At 38.7% G+C, this 24,009-nt stretch overlaps 1 protein-coding gene and 1 long non-coding RNA gene across 3 annotated transcripts in view; one reads left to right on the top strand and one right to left on the bottom strand.

Annotated features, from left to right (window-relative positions):
- Positions 1–612: 612 nt before the first annotated feature.
- The window catches only part of LOC133568232 (cyclin-dependent kinase 10-like), a 36,456-nt gene continuing 13,059 nt past the window's right edge, over positions 613–24,009 (top strand). Inside the window, exons 1-8 of one of the 2 annotated variants that reach the window (XM_061920033.1) lie at positions 613–724; positions 826–927; positions 5,709–5,781; positions 5,855–5,926; positions 10,391–10,493; positions 16,323–16,404; positions 16,482–16,549; positions 22,998–23,050. In XM_061920033.1, coding sequence (XP_061776017.1) covers positions 841–927; positions 5,709–5,781; positions 5,855–5,926; positions 10,391–10,493; positions 16,323–16,404; positions 16,482–16,549; positions 22,998–23,050 — 538 coding nt within the window. In that variant the 5' untranslated portion in view covers positions 613–724; positions 826–840. Of the gene's footprint in view, positions 725–774; positions 928–5,708; positions 5,782–5,854; positions 5,927–10,390; positions 10,494–16,322; positions 16,405–16,481; positions 16,550–22,997; positions 23,051–24,009 lie in introns of those variants that run through there. The other variant, XM_061920032.1, reaches the window with a different exon arrangement.
- Positions 6,438–10,486, bottom strand: LOC133568233 (uncharacterized). Its single transcript, XR_009809551.1, has 3 exons — positions 10,366–10,486; positions 10,190–10,274; positions 6,438–10,117 (listed from the first exon to the last, which is right to left on the bottom strand). It is a non-coding gene; the product is annotated as an uncharacterized LOC133568233 (long non-coding RNA).

Raw genomic sequence — 24,009 nt, forward strand, 5'->3', positions numbered from 1 at the left:
CAATTGCACTTTGAGAAACGTTGTTCTTAAACTGTTTGACTATTTGCTCTTGCAGTTGTGGACAAAGGGGTGTACCTCGCCCCATCCTTTCTTGTGAAATACTGATCATTTTTTGGGAAGCTGTTTTTATACCCAATCATGGCACCCACCTGTTCCCAATTAGCCTGAACACCTGTGGGATGTTCCAAATAAGAGTTTGATGAGCATTCCTCAACTTTATCAGTATTTATTGCCACCGTTCCCAACTTCTTTGTCACGTGTCGCTGGCATCAAATTCTAAAGTTAATGATTATTTGCAAGAAAAAAAACGTTTATCAGTTTGATTATCAAATATCTTGTCTTTGTAGCATATTCAACTGAATATGGGTTAAAAATGATTTGCAAATCATTGTATTCCGTTTATATTTACATCTAACACAATTTCCCAACTCATATGGAAACGGGGTTTGTATAATAGAGCTAGGAAAAATAATGAAAATTAAGTTAGGGAAAGAGAAGGTTAATACAGCAATGAGGGATATTTTATCTTTTTTTTTTAAAATACAGGGTTAAATAAATAAATATCAAATAGAAAAGGATATCAGATCGAGCCACACTCCATTTCAAAAGGTGGCGCTAATGTACACCAAACAAGGTTACTTGCCAACCTCAACAAACAAAAGAAGAAGCTCAGGCAGTGGACTTGCAACTCTGGGAAAGTTTTTAGTCGTCCCGCTGCTTTGCTGTAAACAACAATGGCGCCCTAATAGTTGCATTAAGCTTGTACTGTTTTTTTTAGCTTTAAAGACCAATATCTCAACTATCTTTTCTGTCTTTGTGGAACAGCCCTGTCGGCGGAGAATGGACGCCGCAGGAGAGGAAGAACCGGAGCCAATAAAGCTCAAATCTCTGAAGAACAAAGTATTTACAGTGCCTAACAATGATAGGGTAAGTTAGTCGTAGATAACTAACAACATATTCACATTAATATTACTCTATCTGAGGGTTTCACAGTGGTCGTATAATGTTGGTCTTGACCTATGTTTATATGCTTTTATGTTTGTATTACAGATGTCCGATAATGGCTTTTTTGCCGATATTGCCAAACCCTTAATTACCGATACCGATATCAACCGATACCGATATATACAGTCGGGGAATTAACATATTATTATGCCTAATTTTATTGTGATGCCCCGCTGGATGCATTAAACAATGTAACAAGGTTTTTTTTTAAAAATCAAGTCAAGTTATGGAAAAAAATGCCAACATGGCACTGCCATATTTATTATTGAAGTCACAAAGTGCATTGATTTTTTTTTAACATGCCTCAAAACAGCAGCTTGGAATTTGGGACATGCTCTCCCTGAGGCATGAGGAGGTTGAGGTAGGTGGGGGGTTAGGGGGTAGCGGCGGTATATATTGTAGCGTCCTGGAAGAGTTAGTGCTGCAAGGGTTCTGGGTGTTTGTTCTGTTGTTTTACGGTGCGGATGTTCTCCCGAAATGTATTAGTCATTCTTGTTTGGTGTGGGTTCACAGTGTGGCGCATATTTGTAACAGTGTTGAAGTTGTTTATACGGCCACCCTCAGTGTGAACTGTATGGCTGTTGACCAAGTATGCGTTGCATTCACTTGTGTGTGTGAGAGGCTGTAGATATTATGTGATTGGGCCAGCCCTCTGTGCTGCTCCCTATGTATACATTGGCGTTTTAAATGTCATAAATTTAACTTTATGAGAACGATACCGATAATTTCCGATATTACATTTTAAAGCATTTATCGGCCAATAATCCAATATTTATCGGACATCCCTAGTATGTATGAATGTATGTATGTATGTATTTATTTATTTATGTCTATATGTATGTATGTATATATATATATATATATATATATATATATATATCCATCCATCCATTTTCTACCGCTTATTCCCTTTCGGGGTCGCGGGGGGTGCTGGCGCCTATCTCAGCTACAATCGGGCGGAAGGCGGGGTACACCCTGGACAAATCGGCTCCTCATCGCAGGGCCAACACAGATAGACAGACAACCTTCACACTCACATTCACACACTAGGGCCAATTTAGTGTTGCCAATCAACCTATCCCCAGGTGCATGTCTTTGGAAGTGGGAGGAAGCCGGAGTACCCGGAGGGAACCCACGCATTCATGGGGAGAACATGCAAACTCCACACAGAAAGATCCCGAGGCTGGATTTGAACCCAGGACTGCAGGGCCTTCGTATTGTGAGGCAGACGCACTAACCCCTCTGCCACCGTGAAGCCCTTATATATATATATATATATATATATATATATATATATATATATATATATATATATATATATATATATATATATATATATATATATATATATATGTATATATATATATATATATATATATATATATATATATATATATATATATATATATATATATATATATATATATATATATATATATAATATATATTTTAGGGCTGCGAATCTTTGGGTGTCCCACGATTCGATTCAATATCGATTCTTGGGGTCGCGATTCGATTATAAATCGATTTTTCCGATTCAACGCGATTCTCGATTATAAAAACGATATTTTTCCGATTCAAAACGATTCTCTATTCATTCCATACATAGGATTTCAGCAGGATCTACTCCAGTTTGCTGACATGCCAGCAGAGTAGTAGAGTTTTGTAAAAAAGCTTTCATAATTGTAAAGGACAATGTTTTATCAACTCATTGCAATAATGTAAATTTGTTTTAACTATTGAACAAACCAAAAATATGACTTATTTTGTCTTTGTGAAAACATTGGACACAGTGTGTTGTTAAGCTTATGAAATGTGATGCAAGTGTAAGGCACTGTGACACTATTGTTCTTTTTTTATTTTTATAAATGTCTAATGATAATGTCAATGAGGGATTTTTAATCACTGATATGCTGAAATTATAACTAATATTGATACTGTTGTTGATAATATTCATTTTTGTTTCACTACGTTTGGTTTGTTCTGTGTCGTTTTTGTGTCTCCTCTCAGTTGCTCTGTTTATTGCAGTTCTGAGTGTTGCTGGGTCAGGTTTGGTTTTGGAATTGGATTGCATTGTTATGGTATTGCTGTGTATTAGGGCTGGGCGAGATTTCGATACAAACGATATATCGCAGGTTTGTCTCTGTGCGATATAGAAAATGACTATCGTAATGCTCGATTATATGTTCTCACACAGTTGCTTTTTGCTGCGGGCATTACATTACTGACGTTTCTCACTCCTTCTCGTCTCTCCTTCTCACAGAGAAGTAAAACAAGCCCGCCTTCTTACATACGTCACATACTGTCGCGCGTCTAGCGTCATACACTCTCGCCGAGCAGAGAGGTAGCAGCATGGCTAACGTTAGCTGAGGCAGGTCGAGCGGAGCGGAGCTAGTGACAATACAAGAGAGAGAAGGTGTGAAACTGATCACAATTGGAGGAAGAACAATAAATGCCCAAAATAAAGAGCAGGGGATCCGTCATCTGGTGGTGGTTTGGCTTCAAATGGGAAGATATTCAGCAGACAACAGCAATATGCAAAGTATGCAGCAGAAGTGTTACTACAAAAAGGTAGCAACACTATTAATTTGTTCTTTCATTTAAAAAGTCACCTGTGAGAGAATGAAGAGTATTTAATAAATACAGTTTTTTAGAATCATCATACTGCTGTGATTATATGCATCAAGTGTTCATTCAAGGCCAAGGCAAAATATCGTAATGTATACCGTATTTCGCAATATGGCATAAAAATATCGCAATATTAAAAAAGCAGATATCGCCCAGCCCTACTGTGTATTGTTTTGTTGGATTGATTAAAAAAAAAATCTATTTAAAAAAAAAAAAGAGAATCGATTCTGAATCGCGATTCAAATTCGAATCGATTTTTTCCCAAACCCTAATATATATATATATATATATATATATATATATATATATATATATATATATATATATATATATATATATATATATATATATAAACATACATACAAACCCTGTTTCCATATGAGTTGGGAAATTGTGTTAGACGTAAATATAAACGGAATACAATGATTTGCAAATAATTTTCAACCCATATTTAGTTGAATATGCTACAAAGACAACATATTTGATGTTCGAACTGATAAACTTTTTTTTTGCAAATAATCATTAACTTTAGAATTTGATGTCAGCAACACGTGACAAAGAAGTTGGGAAAAGTGGCAATAAATACTGATAAAGTTGAGGAATGCTCATCAAACACTTATTTGGAACATCCCACAGGTGTGCAGGCTAATTGGGAACAGTTGGGTGCCATGATTGGGTATAAAAAGCAGCTCCTCAAAAAAAGCTCAGTCTTTCACAAGAAAGGATGGAGCGAGGTACACCCCTTTGTCCACAACTGCGTGAGCAAATAGGCAAACAGTTTAAGAACAACGTTTGTCAAAATGCAATTGCAAGAAATTTTGGGATTTCAACATCTATAGTCCATAATATCATCAAAAGGTTCAGAGAATCTGGAGAAATCACTAAAAGTGAGCGGCATGGCCAGAAACCAACATTGAATGAACGTGACCGTCGATCCCACTGTATCAAAAACCGACATCAATCTCTAAAGGATATCACCACATGGGCTTAGGAACACTTCAGAAAACCACTGTCACTAAATATAGTTTGTCGCTACATCTGTAAGTGCAAGTTAAAGCTCTACTATGCAAAGCGAAAGCCACAACATCCAGAAATGCCGCCGGCTTCTCTGGGCCCGAGATCATCTAAGATGGACTGATGCAAAGTGGAAAAGTGTTCTGTGGTCTGATCAGTCCACATTTCAAATTGTTTTTGGAGATATTCGACATCGTGTCATCCGTACCAAAGGGGAAGCGAACCATCCAGACTGTTATCGACGCAAAGTTCAAAAGCCAGCATCTGTGATGGTATGGGGGTGCATTAAGCCCAAGGCATGGGTAATTTACACATCTGTGAAGGCACCATTAATGCTGAAAGGTACATACAGGTTTTGGAACAACATTTGCTGCCATCCAAGCGCCGTCTTTTTTATGGACGCCTCTGCTCATTTCAGCAAGACAATGCCAAGCCACATTCAGCACGTGTTACAACAGCGTGGCTTTGTAAAAAAAAGAGTGCGGGTACTTTCCTGGCCCGCCTGCAGTCCAGACCTGTCTCCCATCGAAAATGTGTGGCGCATTATGAAGCATAAAATACGACAGCGGAGACCGACTGAAGCTCTACATAAATCAAGATGGGAAAGAATTCCACTTTCAAAACTTCAATATTTAGTTTCCTCAGTTCCCAAACTTTTATTGAGTGTTGTTAAAAGAAAAGGTAATGCAACACAGTGGTGAACATGCCCTTTCCCAACTACTTTGGCACGTGTTGCAGCCATGAAATTCTAAGTTAATTATTATTTGCAAAAAACAACAACAAGTTTATCAGTTTGAACATCAAATATATTGTCTTTGTAGTGCATTCAATTGAATATGGGTTGAAAAGGATTTACAAATCATTGTATTTCGTTTATATTTAACACAATTTCCCAACTCATATGGAAACAGAGTTTGTAGTTAGAAGTCTTTATATAGTATGTTGTATTGGAATAAAACACAATTTCTTGAGTTCCATTTTATTTGATTCCTGCCGGCCACCGTATTAAAGCCTCTTTTGCCTTTAAAGATACATAATGTTCTCTTTCCCTCTTCTTCCAGTTTGGGAGCTGCCGAAGTGTCCGAGAGTTTGAAAAGCTCAACCGTATCGGGGAAGGAACCTACGGCATTGTGTGTAAGTGGTTTACACGAGAGAGAAAAGAGATGCAGCTGGTTGATACATAAAATAATTCTTCTTCTTCCTGCAGACCGTGCTCGGGACACCAAGTCTGATGAAATTGTAGCTCTGAAGAAAGTTCGGATGGATAAAGAGAAAGACGGTGGGTTTATATCCATACATTTTCTTTAGGGGCTGTGGGTGAGCTGGAGTCCATCCCAGTCTGTCAGAACAGCCTCGGGCTAAATTGGGGCCCCAAGCAGAATTTTATTTGGAGGCCCCCCTTCCCTTTATACATTTTTTCACACATTTTTACACACATTTTTAAGTGTAACAATTGTTATACTTTTTTTTAATTGAAATTTGAATTTAATTTGATGCATGTTTTGTACTCAAATGAATTCATAAACTGTTTAGTTATATTTCTTTAAATTGAAAAATAACGATTTTCACGTCGTTAAAACATACCTGGAAAACAGGCTCTATTCCAGTGATTCTCAAAGTGGTGGTAAGCCAAAGAATCACCTGATTAAAGTAGTCACATTTTCCTTTATCTAATTTGTATAAAGTTACAGTGGCCTAGATTATAAAAAGCACTTGTTAAATAAAAACCTGTGCCTTGTTTTTAATAACCCTTAGGCTTACTATGCTACTGTATTTTTTAATGTGCGTCATTATGGTGGTACTTGGAGAGCCAAGTTTTTTCTGGGGAAAAAAGTTTGAGACCCACTGCTTTAGTCCATCCACAAGAGCCGGAGGAATTAATTGGGAAAATGTGCCATTCTATGCATATCAGTGACCAAGTATGAAGCGGCTAGGAATACTTTTGCGGTAGAATTTTGTATGAAGCGTTTTACATGCACTTCGTCACGCAATACAGGGCCCCCCCACAGATTGCGGGGCAACAAACAAGCTTTCACTCTCACATAAAACTAACCTGTGTTTAGGATGTTTTCTTGTGTTTCAGGGTTTTTGAAAAAGCATCTCAAGTCGAAAGGATTTTGCAAGAATTAAGGCCTTAAATGGCATTAAAACGCAATATAATATTGAGTGATTAATTGAAACTTTTATTAGTAGATTGCACAGTACAGTACATATTCCGTACAATTGACCACTAAATGGTAACACCCGAATAAGTTTTTCAACTTAAGTCGGAATCCACGTAAATCAATACAAGTACAACAAATATATACTATCAGCATAATACAGTCATCACACAAGTTAATCATCTGAGGATATACATTGAATTGTTTACAATTGGGGGGGAGGGGCAGTTAGGTTTGGTTGATATCAGCACTTCAGTCATCAACAATTGCATCATCTGAGAAATGGACATAGAAACAGTGTAGGTCTGACTTTGTAGGATATTTACGGCAAGCAGTGAACATAGTGAGTTCAATATCGATTCTTGGGGTCACGATTTGATAATATATCGATTTTTTTTTTCGATTCGATTTGATTCTCGATTCAAAAACGATATTTTTCCGATTCAAAACGATTCTGTATTCATTCAATACATAAGATTTTAGCAGGATCTACCCCAGTCTGCTGACATACCAGCAGAGTAGTAGATTTAAAAAAAAAAAAAAAGCTTTTATAATTGTAAAGGACAATGTTTTATCAACTGATTGCAATAATGGAAATTAGTTTTAAGTATTAAACGAACCAAAAATATGACTTATTTTGTCTTTGTGAAAACATTGGACACAGTGTGTTGTTAAGCTTATGAAAAGCGATGCAAGTGAAAGCTACTTTGACACTATTGTTCTTTTTTATTATTTTTATAAATGTCTAATGATAATGTCAATGAGGGATTTTTAATCACTGCTATGCTGAAATTATAATTAATATTTATACTGTTGTTGATAATCATTTTTGTTTCACTACTTTTGGTTTGTTCTGTGTCGTGTTTGTCTCCTCTCCTGCTGTTTATTGCAGTTCTGAGTGTTGCTGGGTCAGGTTTGGATTTGGAATTGGATTGCATTATTATGGTATTTATGTGTAATGGTTTGTTGGATTGATTAAAAAAAAAAAAAAAATTTAATTAAAAAAAAAAAAACGATTTTTAAAAAATGAGAATAGATTCCGAATCGCACAACGTAAATGATTCGATTCGTATTCGAATCCATTTTTTCCAACACCCCTAATAAGAACAATTATATACATTTGATTATTTACATTTGATTATTTACAATCCGGGGAGGTGGTATGTGGAGGAGGGAGGGTGTTAGTTAAAAGTTGAAGTTGCCTGGAGGTGTTCTTTTAGTGTGGTTTTGAAGGAGGACAGAGATGATTTAGGGGCGGCATGGCGTAGTGGGTAGAGCGGCCGTGACAGAAACCTGAGGGTTGCAGGTTCGCTTCCCACCTATTGACATCCAAATCGTTGCCGTTGTGTCCTTGGGCAGGACACTTCACCCTTGCCCCCGGTGCCACTCACACTGGTGAATGAATGATGAATGAATGATTGGTGGTGGTCGGAAGGGCCGTAGGCGCAAACTGGCAGCCACGCTTCCGTCAGTCTACTCTAGGGCAGCTGTGGGTACAGATGTCGCTTACCACCACCAGGTGTGAATGAATGATGGGTTCCAACTTCTCTGTGAGCGCTTTGAGTATCTAACAATAGAAAAGCGCGATATAAATCTAATCCATTATTATTGTTATAATGTACTTTCTTCAACACCTGTTGGGAGTGCATTCCATATTGATGTGGCATAGAAAGAGAATGAGTTAAGACCTTTGTTAGATCGGAATCTGGGTTTAACGTGGTTTGTGGAGCTCCCCCTGGTGTTGTGGTTATGGCGGTCATTTGCATTAAGGAAGTAGTTTGACATGTACTTCGGTATCAGGGAGGTGTAGCGGATTTTATAGACTAGGCTCAGTGCAAGTTGTTTTACTCTGTCCTTCACCCTGAGCCAGCCCACTTTGGAGAAGTGGGTTGGAGTGAGGTGGGATCTGGGGTGGAGGTCTAGAAGTAACCTGACTAGCTTGTGCTGGGATTTTTCGAGTCTAGATTTGAGGGTTTTGGACGTGCTGGGGTACCAGGAGGTGCAAGCGTAATCGAAAAAGGGTTGAGAGTTCCCGCTAGAATCTTCAAGGTGCTTTTGTTGACCAGAAAGGAGATTCTGTAGAGAAATCTCGCTTGTTGGTTGACCTTTTTGATTACCTTGGTTGCCATTTTATCACAGGAAAGATTAGCCTCTAGTATGGAACCTAGGTAGGTGACCTCATCTTTCCTGGTGATAACAATGTCGCCCACTTTAATAGTGAAGTCACTGACTTTCTTAAGGTTGATTTGGGACCCAAATAGGATGGATTCCGTTTTATCTAAGTGTATGGAAAGTTTATTGTCAACGAGTCAGGTGCAAATACTAGCACTGAGGATTTTTTCCTTTCCGGATACCAGCAAGGCCGAGTCATCCGCAAACATTTTGTAATACAATTGTAGGACTTGGCCAATAGTCAATACGTCAATCAATCAAACAATGAATGAAAATGAACTTAATAACGTTGATAAATGGCTACGTCTGTCCCTTTTCTTTTCTTCGGCTCTGGCTTTCAAAGTGGATCCAAGAGGAAGCAAGAAAAGCGCTTTTTCCAAATATTTAATGACATGTCTATTTCTAAAAAAAATTAAACACATGCATCATTTGCATTCCTAGTGTGATGTTATTTTATTATTCCATAAAACCTTACAAATATATTTTTAAATTTTATCTTGATTAAAAAAAAAAAATCCTCCAGTTTGTGGCTATAAGTCATACTTTCAGAGGATATGCATTTCTTACATTTTTTTTAAAGAGATCACATTCAAAAAATGACTTAAGGGTATATTATATTGATCAAATAATTTAGAATTGGATGTTTATTCAGAGGGTATGAGTGCAGTTCCTTTTAATCATTTTGATTGAATGTACAGTTTGATTGACTGGCAAAACCTTTGAAATTGGCTATTGTCTACGGCAGGTGCTTGAAGTCAGAACACCGGATGCTACTACAGAAAAGTAAATAGATAAAAATACATTCTCAGGTCAAACAGTCTTGAGAGCCAATTCTAATTAGCTAGATAAAAGTTAATGTAAACTTTTCAACTATTCAACATTATCTTTTTCAAAAGCTTACAGTAGTGTGTAAACAATAACAATATGCAATTAAAAATGGGCATTAAATTTGAGAGGTGTGGCTCGGTTTGTAGAGCGACCGCGCCAGCAGCTTGAGGGTTGCAGGTTCGATTCCCGTTTCCGTCATCCTAGTGACTGCCATTGTGTTCGTCAGTCTACCCCAGGGCAACTGTGGCTGATGTATCTTACCACCACCAGGTGTGAATGAATGATGAGTTCCCACTTCTCTGTGAGCGCTTTGAGTGTTTAGAAAAGCACGATATAAATCTAAGTTATTATTGTATCCTGGGACAAGACATTTTACTCACCTGCTCCCAGTGCCACCCACAGTGGTTTAAAGGGAGCTTAAAAGATGTAGGAAATGGGTCTCACTATGTGAAGCGCTTTGAGTCTCTAGAGAGAAAACGGCATACTGTTATATTTCACTTTTAAGTTGCATTAAAAATGGCATTAAAAGCATCAAATTAGATTTGAACTGAAGAACCTGATGATGTTTTTGTCTTGGTCAGGCATCCCCATCAGCAGCCTGAGAGAAATCACCCTGTTGCTACGGCTCAGACATCCCAACATCGTGGAGCTGAAGGAGGTGGTTGTGGGCAGTCATCTGGAGAGGTCAGAAAAGCAGACAAGGGCTGTCACATTATTTGATTCTGATTTTTTTGCATTTTGTTCATAACTTGTACTTAACCACAGTAACTCGCAGTTTTTTATATTTTTAATTTTTAATAGTGTACCTCAGCTGGATCATTTTCAAGTTCATTAATACTATCAACAAGGGTCAATATAATTTGTTTTGCTTTATGCAAATGTTGCACTTTAGGCACCAATGCACTGATATCATTAAACATACACACTATTAGGTAGATGAAATATTAAGTATCAACCAATTATACAATTCTATATTGAGTCTGTTAGATCGCAAAAAAATGCCTGGAGTTAATCAATAATATACCAGTGCAGCTTTTTAAACACATCACAAAATGTTTTTCTTTCTCGAGAAGTTAGATAGTTTTGGCGTTGTCCTGTTTTTTTTATTTTTTATTGTTGCTATTTTATTTGTCCTTTACATTAAAAAAATGATACATTGTTATTTTAGCACTTTGCCTGTCCTTGCTTTTAAATTGACAAAAGTTCAATGGTTATTTTTAGGAGTGGGAAAAAATCAATTTGAAAATGAATCGAATCTAATAAGATGTGCGATTCAGAATTGATTCTCATTTTTAAAAAATTGATCTTTATTTTTTATTTGTATTTTTTTTAATGAATCCAACAAACCACTACACAGCAATACCATAACAATGCAATCCAATTCCAAAATCAAACCTGACCCAGCAACACTCAGAACTGCAATAAACAGAGAAATTAAGAAGACACAAACACGACACAGCACAAACCAAGAGTAGTGAAACAAAAATGAATATTATCAACAACAGTATCAATATTAGTTATAATTTTAGCATATTAGTGGTTAAAAATCACTCATTGACATTATCATTAGACATTTATAATAATAAAAAAAAAAGAACAATGGGGTCACAGTGGCTTACACTTGCATCGCATCTCATAAGCTTGACAACACACTGTGTCCAATGTTTTCACAAAGATAAAATAAGTCGTATTTTTTTGGTTCGTTTAATAGTTAAAACAAATTTACATTATTGCAATCAGTTGATAAAACATTGTCCTTTACAATTATAAAAGCTTTTTTTTTTTTCAAATCTACTATTCTGCTTGCATGTCAGCAGACTGGGGTAGATTCTGCTGAAATCCTATGTATTGAATGAATACACAATTGTTTTGAATCGGAAAAATATCGTTTTTGAATCGAGAATCGAATCGAAAAAAATCGATATATTATCGAATCGTAGGACACCCAAAGATTCACAGCCCTAGTTATTTTTATTTTTGTAATAGCCGAATGAGCAGCATAGAGGGAGGGGGGTTACCCACATTTGTGGTTCTCCCCAAGGTTTCTCATAGTCATTCTCATCGACGTCCCACTGGGTTGTGAGTTTTTCCTTGCCCTCATGTGGGCGCTGAACTGCGAATGTCTTTGTGGCTTGTGTAGCCCTTTGAGACACTTGCAATTTAGGGCTATATAAATAGGCATTGATTGACATTGAGTTACAGTAATAATAAATATTTATGATAACGAATGAATTAGTCATTTTTGTTAGTAAGCACATGCCTAAAAATACCTAAAGCTAAATTTAAGAATTGATGACTAAGGCTGCCTCTATACTAAGGTTATACAGGATATAACCCACCCAACCTTATCCCTGTCCACACACCCACAATGCCATCGTTTAAGACCCCCTCCTCCCTCCGTCGGCGCAATGCGCGTAAAATGGCAGACGCGCATATATTTGGTCATAGTCACCTCTGACCTGGAAGTGTATTCTTACCCAGCAGTCTAGTATGTGAAGTGTTTCAATGTAGACTATTGTCACATTTCTTTTAACAGTACACCTTCTTGCCTCACCATCAGCAGCTGTTAGACTAGCCCTATCGTAGTGAATCACACCTGAGCCATCATACGTGAATCAAATCTTTAATGGATGTGTGAAAGTAAACAATGTGATGAAGAACATTTTACAACTATCAATCTAGGGATCTAGATATCCGGTTAGGACACTCCTCGCTCTTTTTCCTTCACCTTCATTGTCCATTCTTGCAATCCTGCCTGTGCTTGGAGGCTGAAATTGGCGGTCGTACTCGACGGCCGCAACCACTTCACAGTAGTTACGGAGTACAAAACTAGACGTTGAGTACACTGCAAAAACTGAAATCTAAGTACGATTACATTTCTCAAATAAGGGTGATATTTGCTTATTTTCTGTCTGATAAAATGATTCTTCTCACTAAGTAGATTTTATCTTAGTGTTTTACTTGGTCCTAAATGATCTCAGAAAGATATCAAAGCTTGTTGCTGAGATTTGATGACCTATATTGAGTAAAACATGTTTGAAACTACCATATCAACTGTTGCAAAGCTGTGTCATTAACACAAGTATAAAACTACTTTTTTAAAGTAACAATTTCTTATTTCAAACATGAAAAAAAAAATCATGACTTTGACACAATTGTGTCTCATATTAAAACAGAAGACAGCCAAATTGACTTTGCAGTTTTATTTTCAATGAAACAATTGAAAATACATACTCATATAGTAGTACAGTTATTAGTGAGAATATACAGTGGGGCAAAAAAGTATTTCGTCAGCCACCGATTGTGCAAGTTCTCCCACTTAAAATGATGACAGAGGTCTGTAATTTTCATCATAGGTACACTTCAACTGTGAGAGACAGAATGTGAAAAAAAATCCAGGGATTCACATTGTAGGAATTTTAAAGAATTTATTTGTAAATTATGGTGGAAAATAAGTATTTGGTCAACCATTCAAAGCTCTCACTGATGGAAGGAGGTTTTGGCTCAAAATCTCACGATACATGGCCCCATTCATTCTTTCCTTAACACGGATCAATCGTCCTGTCCCCTTAGCAGAAAAACAGCCCCAAAGCATGATGTTTCCACCCCCATGCTTCACAGTAGGTATGGTGTTCTTGGGATGCAACCCAGTATTCTTCTTCCTCCAAACAAGACGAGTTGAGTTTATACCAAGATGGATACATGGATGATACAGCAGAGGATTGGGAGAATGACATGTGGTCAGATGAAACCAAAATATAACTTTTTGGTATAAACTCAACTCGCTGTTTTTCTGCTAAAGGGACAGGACGATTGATCCGTTTAAGGAAAGAATGAATGGGGCCATGTATCGGGAGATTTTGAGCCAAAACCTCCTTCCATCGGGGAGAGCTTTGAATGGTTGACCAAATACTTATTTTCCACCATAATTTACAAAAAAATTATTTAAAATTCCTACAATGTGAATTCCTGGATGGTTTTTTTTCACATTCTGTCTCTCACAGTTGAAGTGTACCTATGATAAAAATAACAGACCTCTGTCATCATTTTAAGTGAGAGAACTTGCACAATCGTTGGCTGACTAAATACTTTTTTGCCCCACTGTACTCATTTTAAGGTATTTTGGGGTTCATATACTGCATTCTTCGAATTATAAGTCGCTCCGGAGTATAAATCGCACCGGCCGAAAATGCATAAGAAAGAAGGAAAAAAAACGTATATACGTTGCACTGAAGTATAAGTCGCATTTTTGGGGGAAATTTATTTGATAACATCCAACACAGAGAATAGACATTTGAAAGGCAATTTAAAATAAATAAAGAATAGTGAACAACAGGCTGAATAAGTGTACGTTATATGAGGCATAAATAATCAACTGAGAAGGTGCTTGGTATGTTAACGTAACATACTATGGTAAGAGTCATACAAATAACTATAACATATAGAACATGCTATACGTTTACCAAACAATCTGTCACTCCTAATTGTTAAATCCCATGAAATCTTCTTCCTCGATGTCGCTTCTAAACAACTGCCAACTCCAAAGGTATGCGCCCCGCTTCCTTTTGTCGTTTTCTGCTGCATATTTCACTACGTCCAGCTTGTAATCTGCAGTACATGATTTCCTTTTCGGTGCCATTTTTGTTCAGCCCTTGTCAGTTTTTATAAGATGCACCTGTGGATAGGTTGATTGGCAACACTAAATTGGCCCTAGTGTGAATGTTGTCTGTCTATCTGTGTTGGCCCTGCAATGAGGTGGCGACTTGTCCAGGGTGTACGCCGCCTTTCGTCCGATTCTAGCTGAGATAGGCACCAGCGCCCCCTGCGACCCCAAAGGGAATAAGCGGTAGAAAATGGGTGGATGGGCCGTCAACGATGAAATGATCCATTTTGATAGCTACGGCATTAGCTTATAGCATATAGCAGTTAGCATTCCATGACCCACAATGCACTTCTGCCATGACCTTACCCTGCCGAATTCTTATTGGTTGACGTGTTTGTGACGATTGCCGACATTTTCTTCGTCTCTTCCGCGAATGAGATAAAAAATATTATTTGATATTTTACGGTAATGTGTTAATAATTTCACACATAAGTCGCTCCGGAGTATATGTCGCACCCCCGGCCAAACTGAAAAAAAACTGCGATTTATAGTCCGAAAAATACGGTAGGTTAGCTAATTTTAGTTGTTTTGGAAAGTCTTTACAAGCCAAATTTTCTTGTTTTATTGGCAGATAATTTTGCTTGGTTCAAATAAAATACCCCTAATTGTTGTATTCAAATTCGTAATATTGTAATAATGTAATATTTGTATGGAACGGCGTGGCGCGGTGGAATAATGGCCGTGCGCAACCCAGGGGTCCCTGGTTCAATCCCCACCTAGTACCAACCGTTGTGTCCTGAGCAAGACACTTCACCCTTGCTCCTTATGGGTGCTGGTTAGCGCCTTGCATGGCAGCTCCCTCCATCAGTGTGTGAATGGGTAAATGTGGAAGTAGTGTCAAAGCGCTTTGAGTACTTTGAAGGTAGAAAAGCGCTATACAAGTACAACCCATTTATCATTTATTATGTATTCATTATTTTTTCTTGTTTTTGAACACTGACTTTTTGCAGTGTAATTGCTCGACATACATCACGGACAATAACTGATACAGTCTGCTTTGCCAGTCCAAATGCATTCGCTGTTTTGCGTAGTCTTCCCTCGTCGGCTAGGTAACGCAAAGTACACGCTACCTTTTTTTTTTATCACATCTAAGAGAGCCTGTATTCTCGTTGTCTCCTTTTTAACAAATGAACAAAGTTTTTGTGCTAAGTACAATCACAGCTGACCTGGACATTCAAAAGTCCTCCTGCTGTTCCTCTGGCACAACACACTTATTGACAAACATATCCCACCAGGCTGCATATCCCTGCCGTCTGAGATGTGCTGTATCCGAAATAGCTGCAATCGCACGTTTCCTTCTCTTAAGGTATTCATGTGTAATTGCAACAAGCGGCTGTACATGTAGAAGAAGGAGAAACACGGGCATGTCTGGATGACTCGCCTCCATCTTTCCAGTGGTTGACTCCAAATGGAAACCGGTTGTTATGAACCTGGCAGTGGCGCGTTCTTTCTGACGTCACTTCCTCTCCGAACTCAGTTTGTAAACGATCGACGAGTCCATACAGAACTAAGAGCCAGAGATTAAATAAATAAACGGCGCACTTACCAGGGTAAAAAAATATCTAAGGAAGGGAACCTTAAACGATGGGTTAGTGTGGCTGACACAGGGCTTAGGCTAAATAGTTATTCATTTAAGGAGTTGTATGCCTTAATGTAAACAGCGCCTAAATTAGAGCTACTAAATATGTGAATGCTTTATAATCCGATTAGGGGATCGTTAAGAGTCAATGACTCGTCGAGTTTTAAAATAGTTGTTAGTTGCAGCTTTATTGCAAAATGAAAAAAGATGACGGTTTGAGTGTTTTTAATGTTGTGTTGAAGCAATGTGTAATTGTTTGTTTACTGTCCAGTCTGTTTCTGGTGATGAGTTACTGTGAGCAGGACCTGGCGAGCCTCCTGGAGAACATGCAGACACCTTTCACTGAAGCTCAGGTAGAGTACAGACACCTACTGGACTTGCACCATTGCATTCTCGCTTGTCAATTGCTTTGCTTCTATTGTGTTTGCAGGTGAAATGTATCATCTTGCAGTTGTTAAAAGGTTTGGGGTATCTCCATCACACGTTCATCATTCACAGGTGAATGCTCCCCTTTTTCCTCTTCAAAATGCAGATTATCCCTGTTTGGATGAAAATGGACTTTGGTCTCTAACTCTTTAGCCACCAAATATGAACTACATACATTTATTTATACCTCTCTGACCATCAACACTAAAAAAAATAAAAACATTTTCATGTTAGTGATGTCACTTCTGCTATGAGTGTACATGAACATGAAAATAAAATTTGTAATTTAGTATTTTGAACATTTTATGTCATGAGAATGATCAGTTTGATAAGTGAGAAGAGTGTTTTAATTTACTGATGTGTTACTGTAGACATATCTAAAGCTAAACAGGGTGTCCCTAAAGTCTGGGAAGTAAAAATGAATAGAGTAATACAAATAAGAATATATAATATATAAAATAAAAAGGCCATATTTACGAACCCTGTATCTATATGAATTGGTAAATTGTGTTAGATGTAAATAAAAACAGAAAACAATGATTTGCAAATCATTTTCAACCCATATTCCGTTGAATGCACTACAAATCAGTGTCAGAGCTTGGTCCGCATTGCTGGCAGTAAGTCGGACACGTTTCCAGTGAGGGTTGGACTCCGCCAAGGCTGCCCTTTGTCACCGATTCTGTTCATAACTTTTATGGACAGAATTTCTAGGCGCAGTCAAGGCATTGAGGGGTTCCGGTTTGGTGGCCGCAGGATTAGGTCTCTGCTTTTTGCAGACGATGTGGTCCTGTTGGCTTCATCTGGCCGGGATCTTCAGCTCTCACTGGATCGGTTCGCAGCCGAGTGTGAAGCGGCCGGAATGAGAATCAGCACCTCCAAGTCCGAGTCCGTGGTTCTCGGCCGGAAAAAGGTGGAGTGCCATCTCCGGGTTGGGGAGGATTACCTGCCCCAAGTGGAGGAGTTCAAGTACCTAGGAGTCTTGTTGACGAGTGGGGGAAGAGTGGATCGTGATATCGACAGGCGGATCGGTGCGGCGTCTTCAGTAATGCGGACGTTGTACCGATCCGTTGTGGTGAAGAAGGAGCTGAGCCGGAAGGCAAAGCTCTCAATTTACCTGTCGATCTACGTTCCCATCCTCACCTATGGTCATGAGCTTTGGGTCATGACCGAAAGGATAAGATCATGGGTACAAGCGGCCGAAATTAGTTTCCTCCACCGTGTGGCGGGGCTCTCCCTTAGAGATAGGGTGAGATGCTCTGTCATTCGGGAGGAACTCAAAGTAAAGCCGCTGCTCCTCCACATAGAGAGGACCCAGATGAGGTGGTTCGGGCATCTGGTCAGGATGCCACCCGAACGCCTCCCGAGGGAGGTGTTTAGGGCACGTCCAACCGGTAGGAGGCCACGGGGAAGACCCAGGACACGTTGGGAAGACTATGTCTCCCGGCTGGCCTGGGAATGCCTCGGGATCCCCCGGGAAGAGCTAGAAAAGTGGCTGGGGAGAGGGAAGTCTGGGCTTCCATGCTTAGGCTGCTGCCCCCGCGACCCGACTTCGGATAAGCGGAAGAAGATGGATGGATGGATGGATGGGCTGCAACACATGCCAAAGTAGTTGGGAAAGGGCATGTTCACCACTGTGTTACATCACCTTTTCTTTTAACAACACTCAATAAACGTTTGGGAACTAAGGAGACACATTTTTGAAGCTTTTCAGGTGGAATTATTTCCCTTTGTTGTTTGGTGTACAACAGTCCGGGGTCTCTGTTGTCGTATTTTAGGCTTCAAAATTTTCAATGGGAGACAGGTCTGGACTGCAGGCAGGCCAGTCTAGTACCCGCACTCTTTTACTATGAAGCCACGTTGTTGTAACACGTGGTGTGGCATTGACTTGCTGAAATAAGCAGGGGGGTCCATGATAACGTTGCTTAAATGGCAGTATATGTTGCTCCAAAACCTGTATGTACCTTTCAGCATTAATGGTGTCTTCACAGATGTGTAAGTTACCCATGCCTTGAGCACTAATGCACCCCCATACCATCACAGATGCTGGCTTTTGAACTTTGCGCCTATAACAATCCGCATGGTACTTTTCCTCTTTGTTCCCAAGGACACAAATGTCCACAGTTTCCAAAAACTATTTGAAATGTGGACTCGTCAGACCACAGAACACTTTTCCACTTTGCATCAGTCCATCTTTGATGATCTCGGGCCCAGAGACGCCAGCGGCTTTTCTGAATGTTGTTGATAAATGGCTCTCGCTTTGCAAAGTAGAGCTTTAACTTGCACTTACAGATGTAGCGACAAACTGTATTTACTGACAGTGGTTTTCTAAAGTGTTCCTGAGCCCATGTGGTGATATCCTTTAGAGATTGACGTCGGTTTTTGATACAGTGTCGTCTGAGGGATAGAAGGTCACGGTCATTCAATGTTGGTTTCCGGCCATGCCGCTTACGTGGAGTGATTTCTCCAGATTCTCTGAACCTTTTGATGATATTATGGACCGTAGATGTTGAAATCCCTAAATTTCTTGCAATTGTACTTTGAAAAACGTTGTTCTTAAACTGTTTGACCATTTGCTCATGCAGTTGTGGACAAAGGGGTGTACCTTGCCCCATCCTTTCTTGTAAAAGACAGCATTTTTTGGAAAGCTGTTTTTATACCCAATCATGGCACCCGCCTGTTCCCAATTAGCCTGCACACCTGTGGGATGTTCCAAATAAGTGTTTGATGAGCATTCCTCATTTTTATCAGTATTTATTGCCACCTTTCCCGACTTTTTTGTCACATGTTGCTGGCATCAAATTATAAAGTTAATGATTATTTGCAAAAAAAAAAAAAAGTTTATCAGTTTGAACATCAAATATGTTGTTTTTGTAGCATATTCATCTGAATATGGGTTGAAAATGATTTGCAAATCATTGTATTCCGTTTATATTTACATCTAACACAATTTCCCAACTCATATGGAAACGGGGTTTGTACACAACAAATTATGAAGAAATGTAATCATATGTTTTAAATATACCCTTTCCTCAGATTGCAGCTTTGCACACTCTTGGCATTCTTCTCGATGAGCTCCAAGCACACATGTGAAGTGAAAACCATTTCAGGTGACTACCACTAGAAGCTCATCAAGGGAATGCCAAGAGTCTGTGAAAAAGTAATCAGAGCTAAGGGTGGCTATTTTGAAGAAACTAGAATGCAAAACAGGTTTTCAGTTATTTCACCTTGTTTGTTAAGTACATAACTCCTCATGTGTTTATTCATAGCTTTGATGCCATCAGTGGCAATCTACAATGTAAATAGTCATGAAAATAAAGAAAACACATTGAATGAGATAGTGTGTCCAAACTTTTGGCCTGTACTGTGTATTTCTATATGTATTAGGGGTGTAACGGTACGTGTATTTGTATTGAACCGTTTCGGTACGGGGGTTTCGGTTCGGTTCGGAGGTGTACCGAACAAGTACACATGCTATTAGCGACCGGGCTAGGACAACATGTAAAAGCCCGAGCTTGAAGACCCTCCAACCGATCGAGTTTCCACACGGACATATTAAGTAGCGTACCGCACGTTGTGTAAACATTACACACCGAGGCACAACACACAGCATGCTAGCAGCGACATGGCTACGATAGACTGACCATACCTTCTCTTTTCACCGCACATGTCCTTTTTTGCGGAGATGTCCGGGTGGAGTTTCTTAAATGCCTCAAATGTCCGGTATTTTAAGTTAGGGTTGCGTGTATTTTCAATGTACGTTCAGGGTTAAGAAGGGGTTAACAACAAGACAATTTGTGCACGCAGCAACATTCGTGAGGGAGGGGCAGACAGAGAGAGCGAGAGAGAGTTATGATAAACGCGCCAAGCTCTGCTTTTTACCCATAGATTTATCAGATTTTATTTTTTATTATCTATAGCAGAGGTGATAAAAGTGTGCCCCGGGGGCCATTTGCAGCCCACAGCTAATGTTTTAAAGACCCACGGGACATACTAAAAATACTAAAAGCTTAAAGGCTAAATGTAATTTAGAAAAAGTTGCAACGTTGACTAATGAAACAAAGCTGTGTTTTTTTTCTTTCAAACTGTCATTGCTCAAAACATAATACTGAATCAAAATCAACGTTATTATGAGTTATTGACCTATCCAAGGTTCTGATTACATCACATCAAATATTCCACTAAGAAAAATATTTTTGGTGGAAGATTTTGCAAATTTGGTAAATAAATAACCCAAAAATTTATATTTTGTTGTTTTCTTACTGTACAGAAACCGTGACCTCTGAACCGAGGTACGTACCGAACCGAAATTTTTGTGTACCTCTACACCCCTAATATGTATGTATATTTATTTAAAAACAGCAAGATTTTTTTTGTATAAATGTCTCCGCCATGCCTCCATGGTTTTCAGTACTTATGCGGATCCCAAATACATAAAAGCAGGTACCAACAGGTTAGAAAAGCTGGTTTTGCATAACAGGGCCACTTTAAATACTAAATAAATTCACCCCGCACCCCATGGATATATTTGCATTTAGACATGAATAAAATATCAGCATGTTAGCAGTTACATGGTAACACCAAGCAAGATAGCTCCAAGGACCAAAAGTGCCAACGTAGTACTATAATGTCCCTACTGTGCAGCATGCCATGCATATTTGCATTTGGACATGAGTAAAATAGCTAGAATTGCTAACAGTTAACATGGTAGCAGCTAGAAACAATGCACTAAAGACCAAACGTGCCAAGGTAGTTCTTGATTGAAAATATTTATTAATAATAAATCATTTGTACGGTTTATCAAATACAAACCCCGTTTCCATATGAGTTGGGAAATTGTGTTAGATGTAAATATAAACAGAATACAATGATTTGCAAATCCTTTTCAACCCATATTCAATTGAATGCACTACAAAGACAAGATATTTGATATTGAAACTCATAAACTTTTTTTTTTTTTCTGCAAACAATAATTAACTTAGAATTTCATGGCTGCAACACGTGCCAAAGTAGTTGGGAAAGGGCATGTTCACCACTGTGTTACATCACCTTTTCTCTTAACAACACTCAATAAATGTTAGGGAACTGAGGAAACTAAATGTTGAAGCTTTGAAAGTGGAATTCTTTCCCATTCTTGTTTTATGTAGAGCTTCAGTTGTTCAACAGTCCAGGGTCTCCGCTGTCGTATTTTACGCTTCATAATGCGCCACACATTTTTGATGGGAGACAGGTCTGGACAGAAGGCGGGCCAGGAAAGTATCCGCACTCTTTTTTTACGAAGCCACGCTGTTGTAACATGCTGAATGTGGCTTGGCATTGTCTTGCTGAAATAAGCAGGGGCGTTCATTAAAAAGACGGCGCTAAGATGGCAGCATACGTTGTTCCAAAACCTGTATGTACCTTTCAGCATTAATGGTGCCTTCACAGATGAGTAAGTTACCCATGCCTTGGGGACTAATGCACCCCCATACCATCACAGATGCTGGCTTTTGAACTTTGCGTCGAAAACAGTCTGGATGGTTCACTTCCCCTTTGTTCCGGGTGACACGATGTTGAATATTTCCAAAAACAATTTAAAATGTGCACTTGTCAGACCACAGACCACTTTTCCACTTTGCATCAGTCCGTCTTAGATGATCTCGGGCCCAGAGAAGCCGGTGGCGTTCCTGGATCTTGTTCATAAATGGCTTTCGCTTTGCATAGTAGAGCTTTAACTTGCCCTTACAGATATAGCGAAGAACTGTTTTCGGTTACAGTGGTTTTCTGAAGTGTTCCTGAGCCCATGTGGATATTGATGTCCGTTTTTTATACAGTGCCGTCTGAGGGATAGAAGGTCACGGTCGTTCAATATTGCTTTCCGGCCATCCCGCTTTTATGTGGAGTGATTTCTCCAGACTCTCTGAACCTTTTGATGATATTATGGACTTTAGATGTTGAAGTTCCTAACTTTCTTGCAATTGCACTTTGAGAAACGTTGTTCTTAAACTCTTTGAATATTTGCTCACGCAGTTGTGGACAAAGGGGTGTACCTCGCTCCATCTTTTCTTGTGAAAGACTGAGCATTTTTTGGTAAGCTGTTTTTATACCCAATCATGGCACCCACCTGTTCCCAATTAGCCGGCACACCTGTGGGATGTTCTAAATAAGTGTTTGATGAGCATTACTCAACTTTATCAGTATTTATTGCCACCTTTCCCAACTTTTTTGTCACATGTTGCTAGCATCAAATTTCTAAAGTTAATGATTATTTGCAACAAAAAAAATGTGTATCAGTTTGAACATCAAATATGTTGTCTTTGTAGCATATTAAACTGAATTCGGGGTTGAAAATGATTTGCAAAATTTCCCAACTCATATTGAAACGGTGTGTAATATGCGTACCGTATATGTCCAGACTTTAGTTTAATAACAACTATTGCAGCTTTGACATTGTTAGCAAACAACATCACGCTAAGGTTAAACCCATTTGAAGTGTCCATGTGAGACATTAATACACATTGTACTCCTCTAATCTTCTTATCAGGGACCTGAAGGTGTCTAATTTGCTGATGACAGACAAAGGCTGCGTTAAGATCGGTGAGTCAGACCAAACCTCTTAATGGATTACCTGCTCCAGACTCTTGAAGTAAATTGTCATTTAAATAATTTATTTCTGTATGTGAGTCAACACTGCAACTCTACTTGCAATATGTTTGTCTTTATGAGCCAGAAGATGTGGTGCTTCTTCTTTTTTTGTTTTTGGCCACAGTAATGGTCTCCACCTGCGGGCGAGTAAACCTTTTGCCTCACTGTCCACATTGGCTTTAAAAAATTTGGATGGACATTAAAATGGTATATACAGTAATATATATTTTTTAAGCTTGAAAGTGTCTAACAATCTGCTTTGTTACTTTAATCTACTGTTGTCAAAAATGTAAATACTTGAATACCAACGCACCAAAAATACATGCATACCTACTTTTTTCTCGGCAAGACGTGTTAATTCTCGACACGAGAGCGCCGAGTCAGCACAGGGAAAAAAATAATTCAATGTTTCCATACTTTTAATTATTCATGGAAGTCTGTCACGAAGGGAGATTTGGTGCTTCTGTTTGGCCTTCGCTCATAAACAAGTTGTATCTTGCCTAATGCATTTGTTTGCTAATCAAATACAAGCGGTCTCGAAAGTATTCGCCGCAGTCCGATATTATCGGCCGATAAATGCTTTAAGACGTAATATCGTAAATGATCAGTATCAGATTCCTAATTATTGGTTTCAAAAAGTAAAATATATGACTTTTCAAAATGCCGCTGTGTACACAGACGTAGAGAGAAGTACAGAGCGCCAATAAACCTTAAAGGGGAACATTATCACCAGACCTATGCAAGCGTCAATATATACCTTGATGTTGCAGAAAAAAGAACATGTATTTTTTTTACCGATTTCCGAACTCTACATGGATGAATTTTGGCAAATTAAACGCTTTTCTGTTTATCGGTCTTTTAGCGATGACGTCAGAACGTGACGTCACCGAGGTAACACACCCGCCATTTTC

The sequence above is a fragment of the Nerophis ophidion genome, linkage group LG14 (assembly GCF_033978795.1).
Source record: "Nerophis ophidion isolate RoL-2023_Sa linkage group LG14, RoL_Noph_v1.0, whole genome shotgun sequence".
Lineage (NCBI taxonomy): Eukaryota > Metazoa > Chordata > Actinopteri > Syngnathiformes > Syngnathidae > Nerophis > Nerophis ophidion.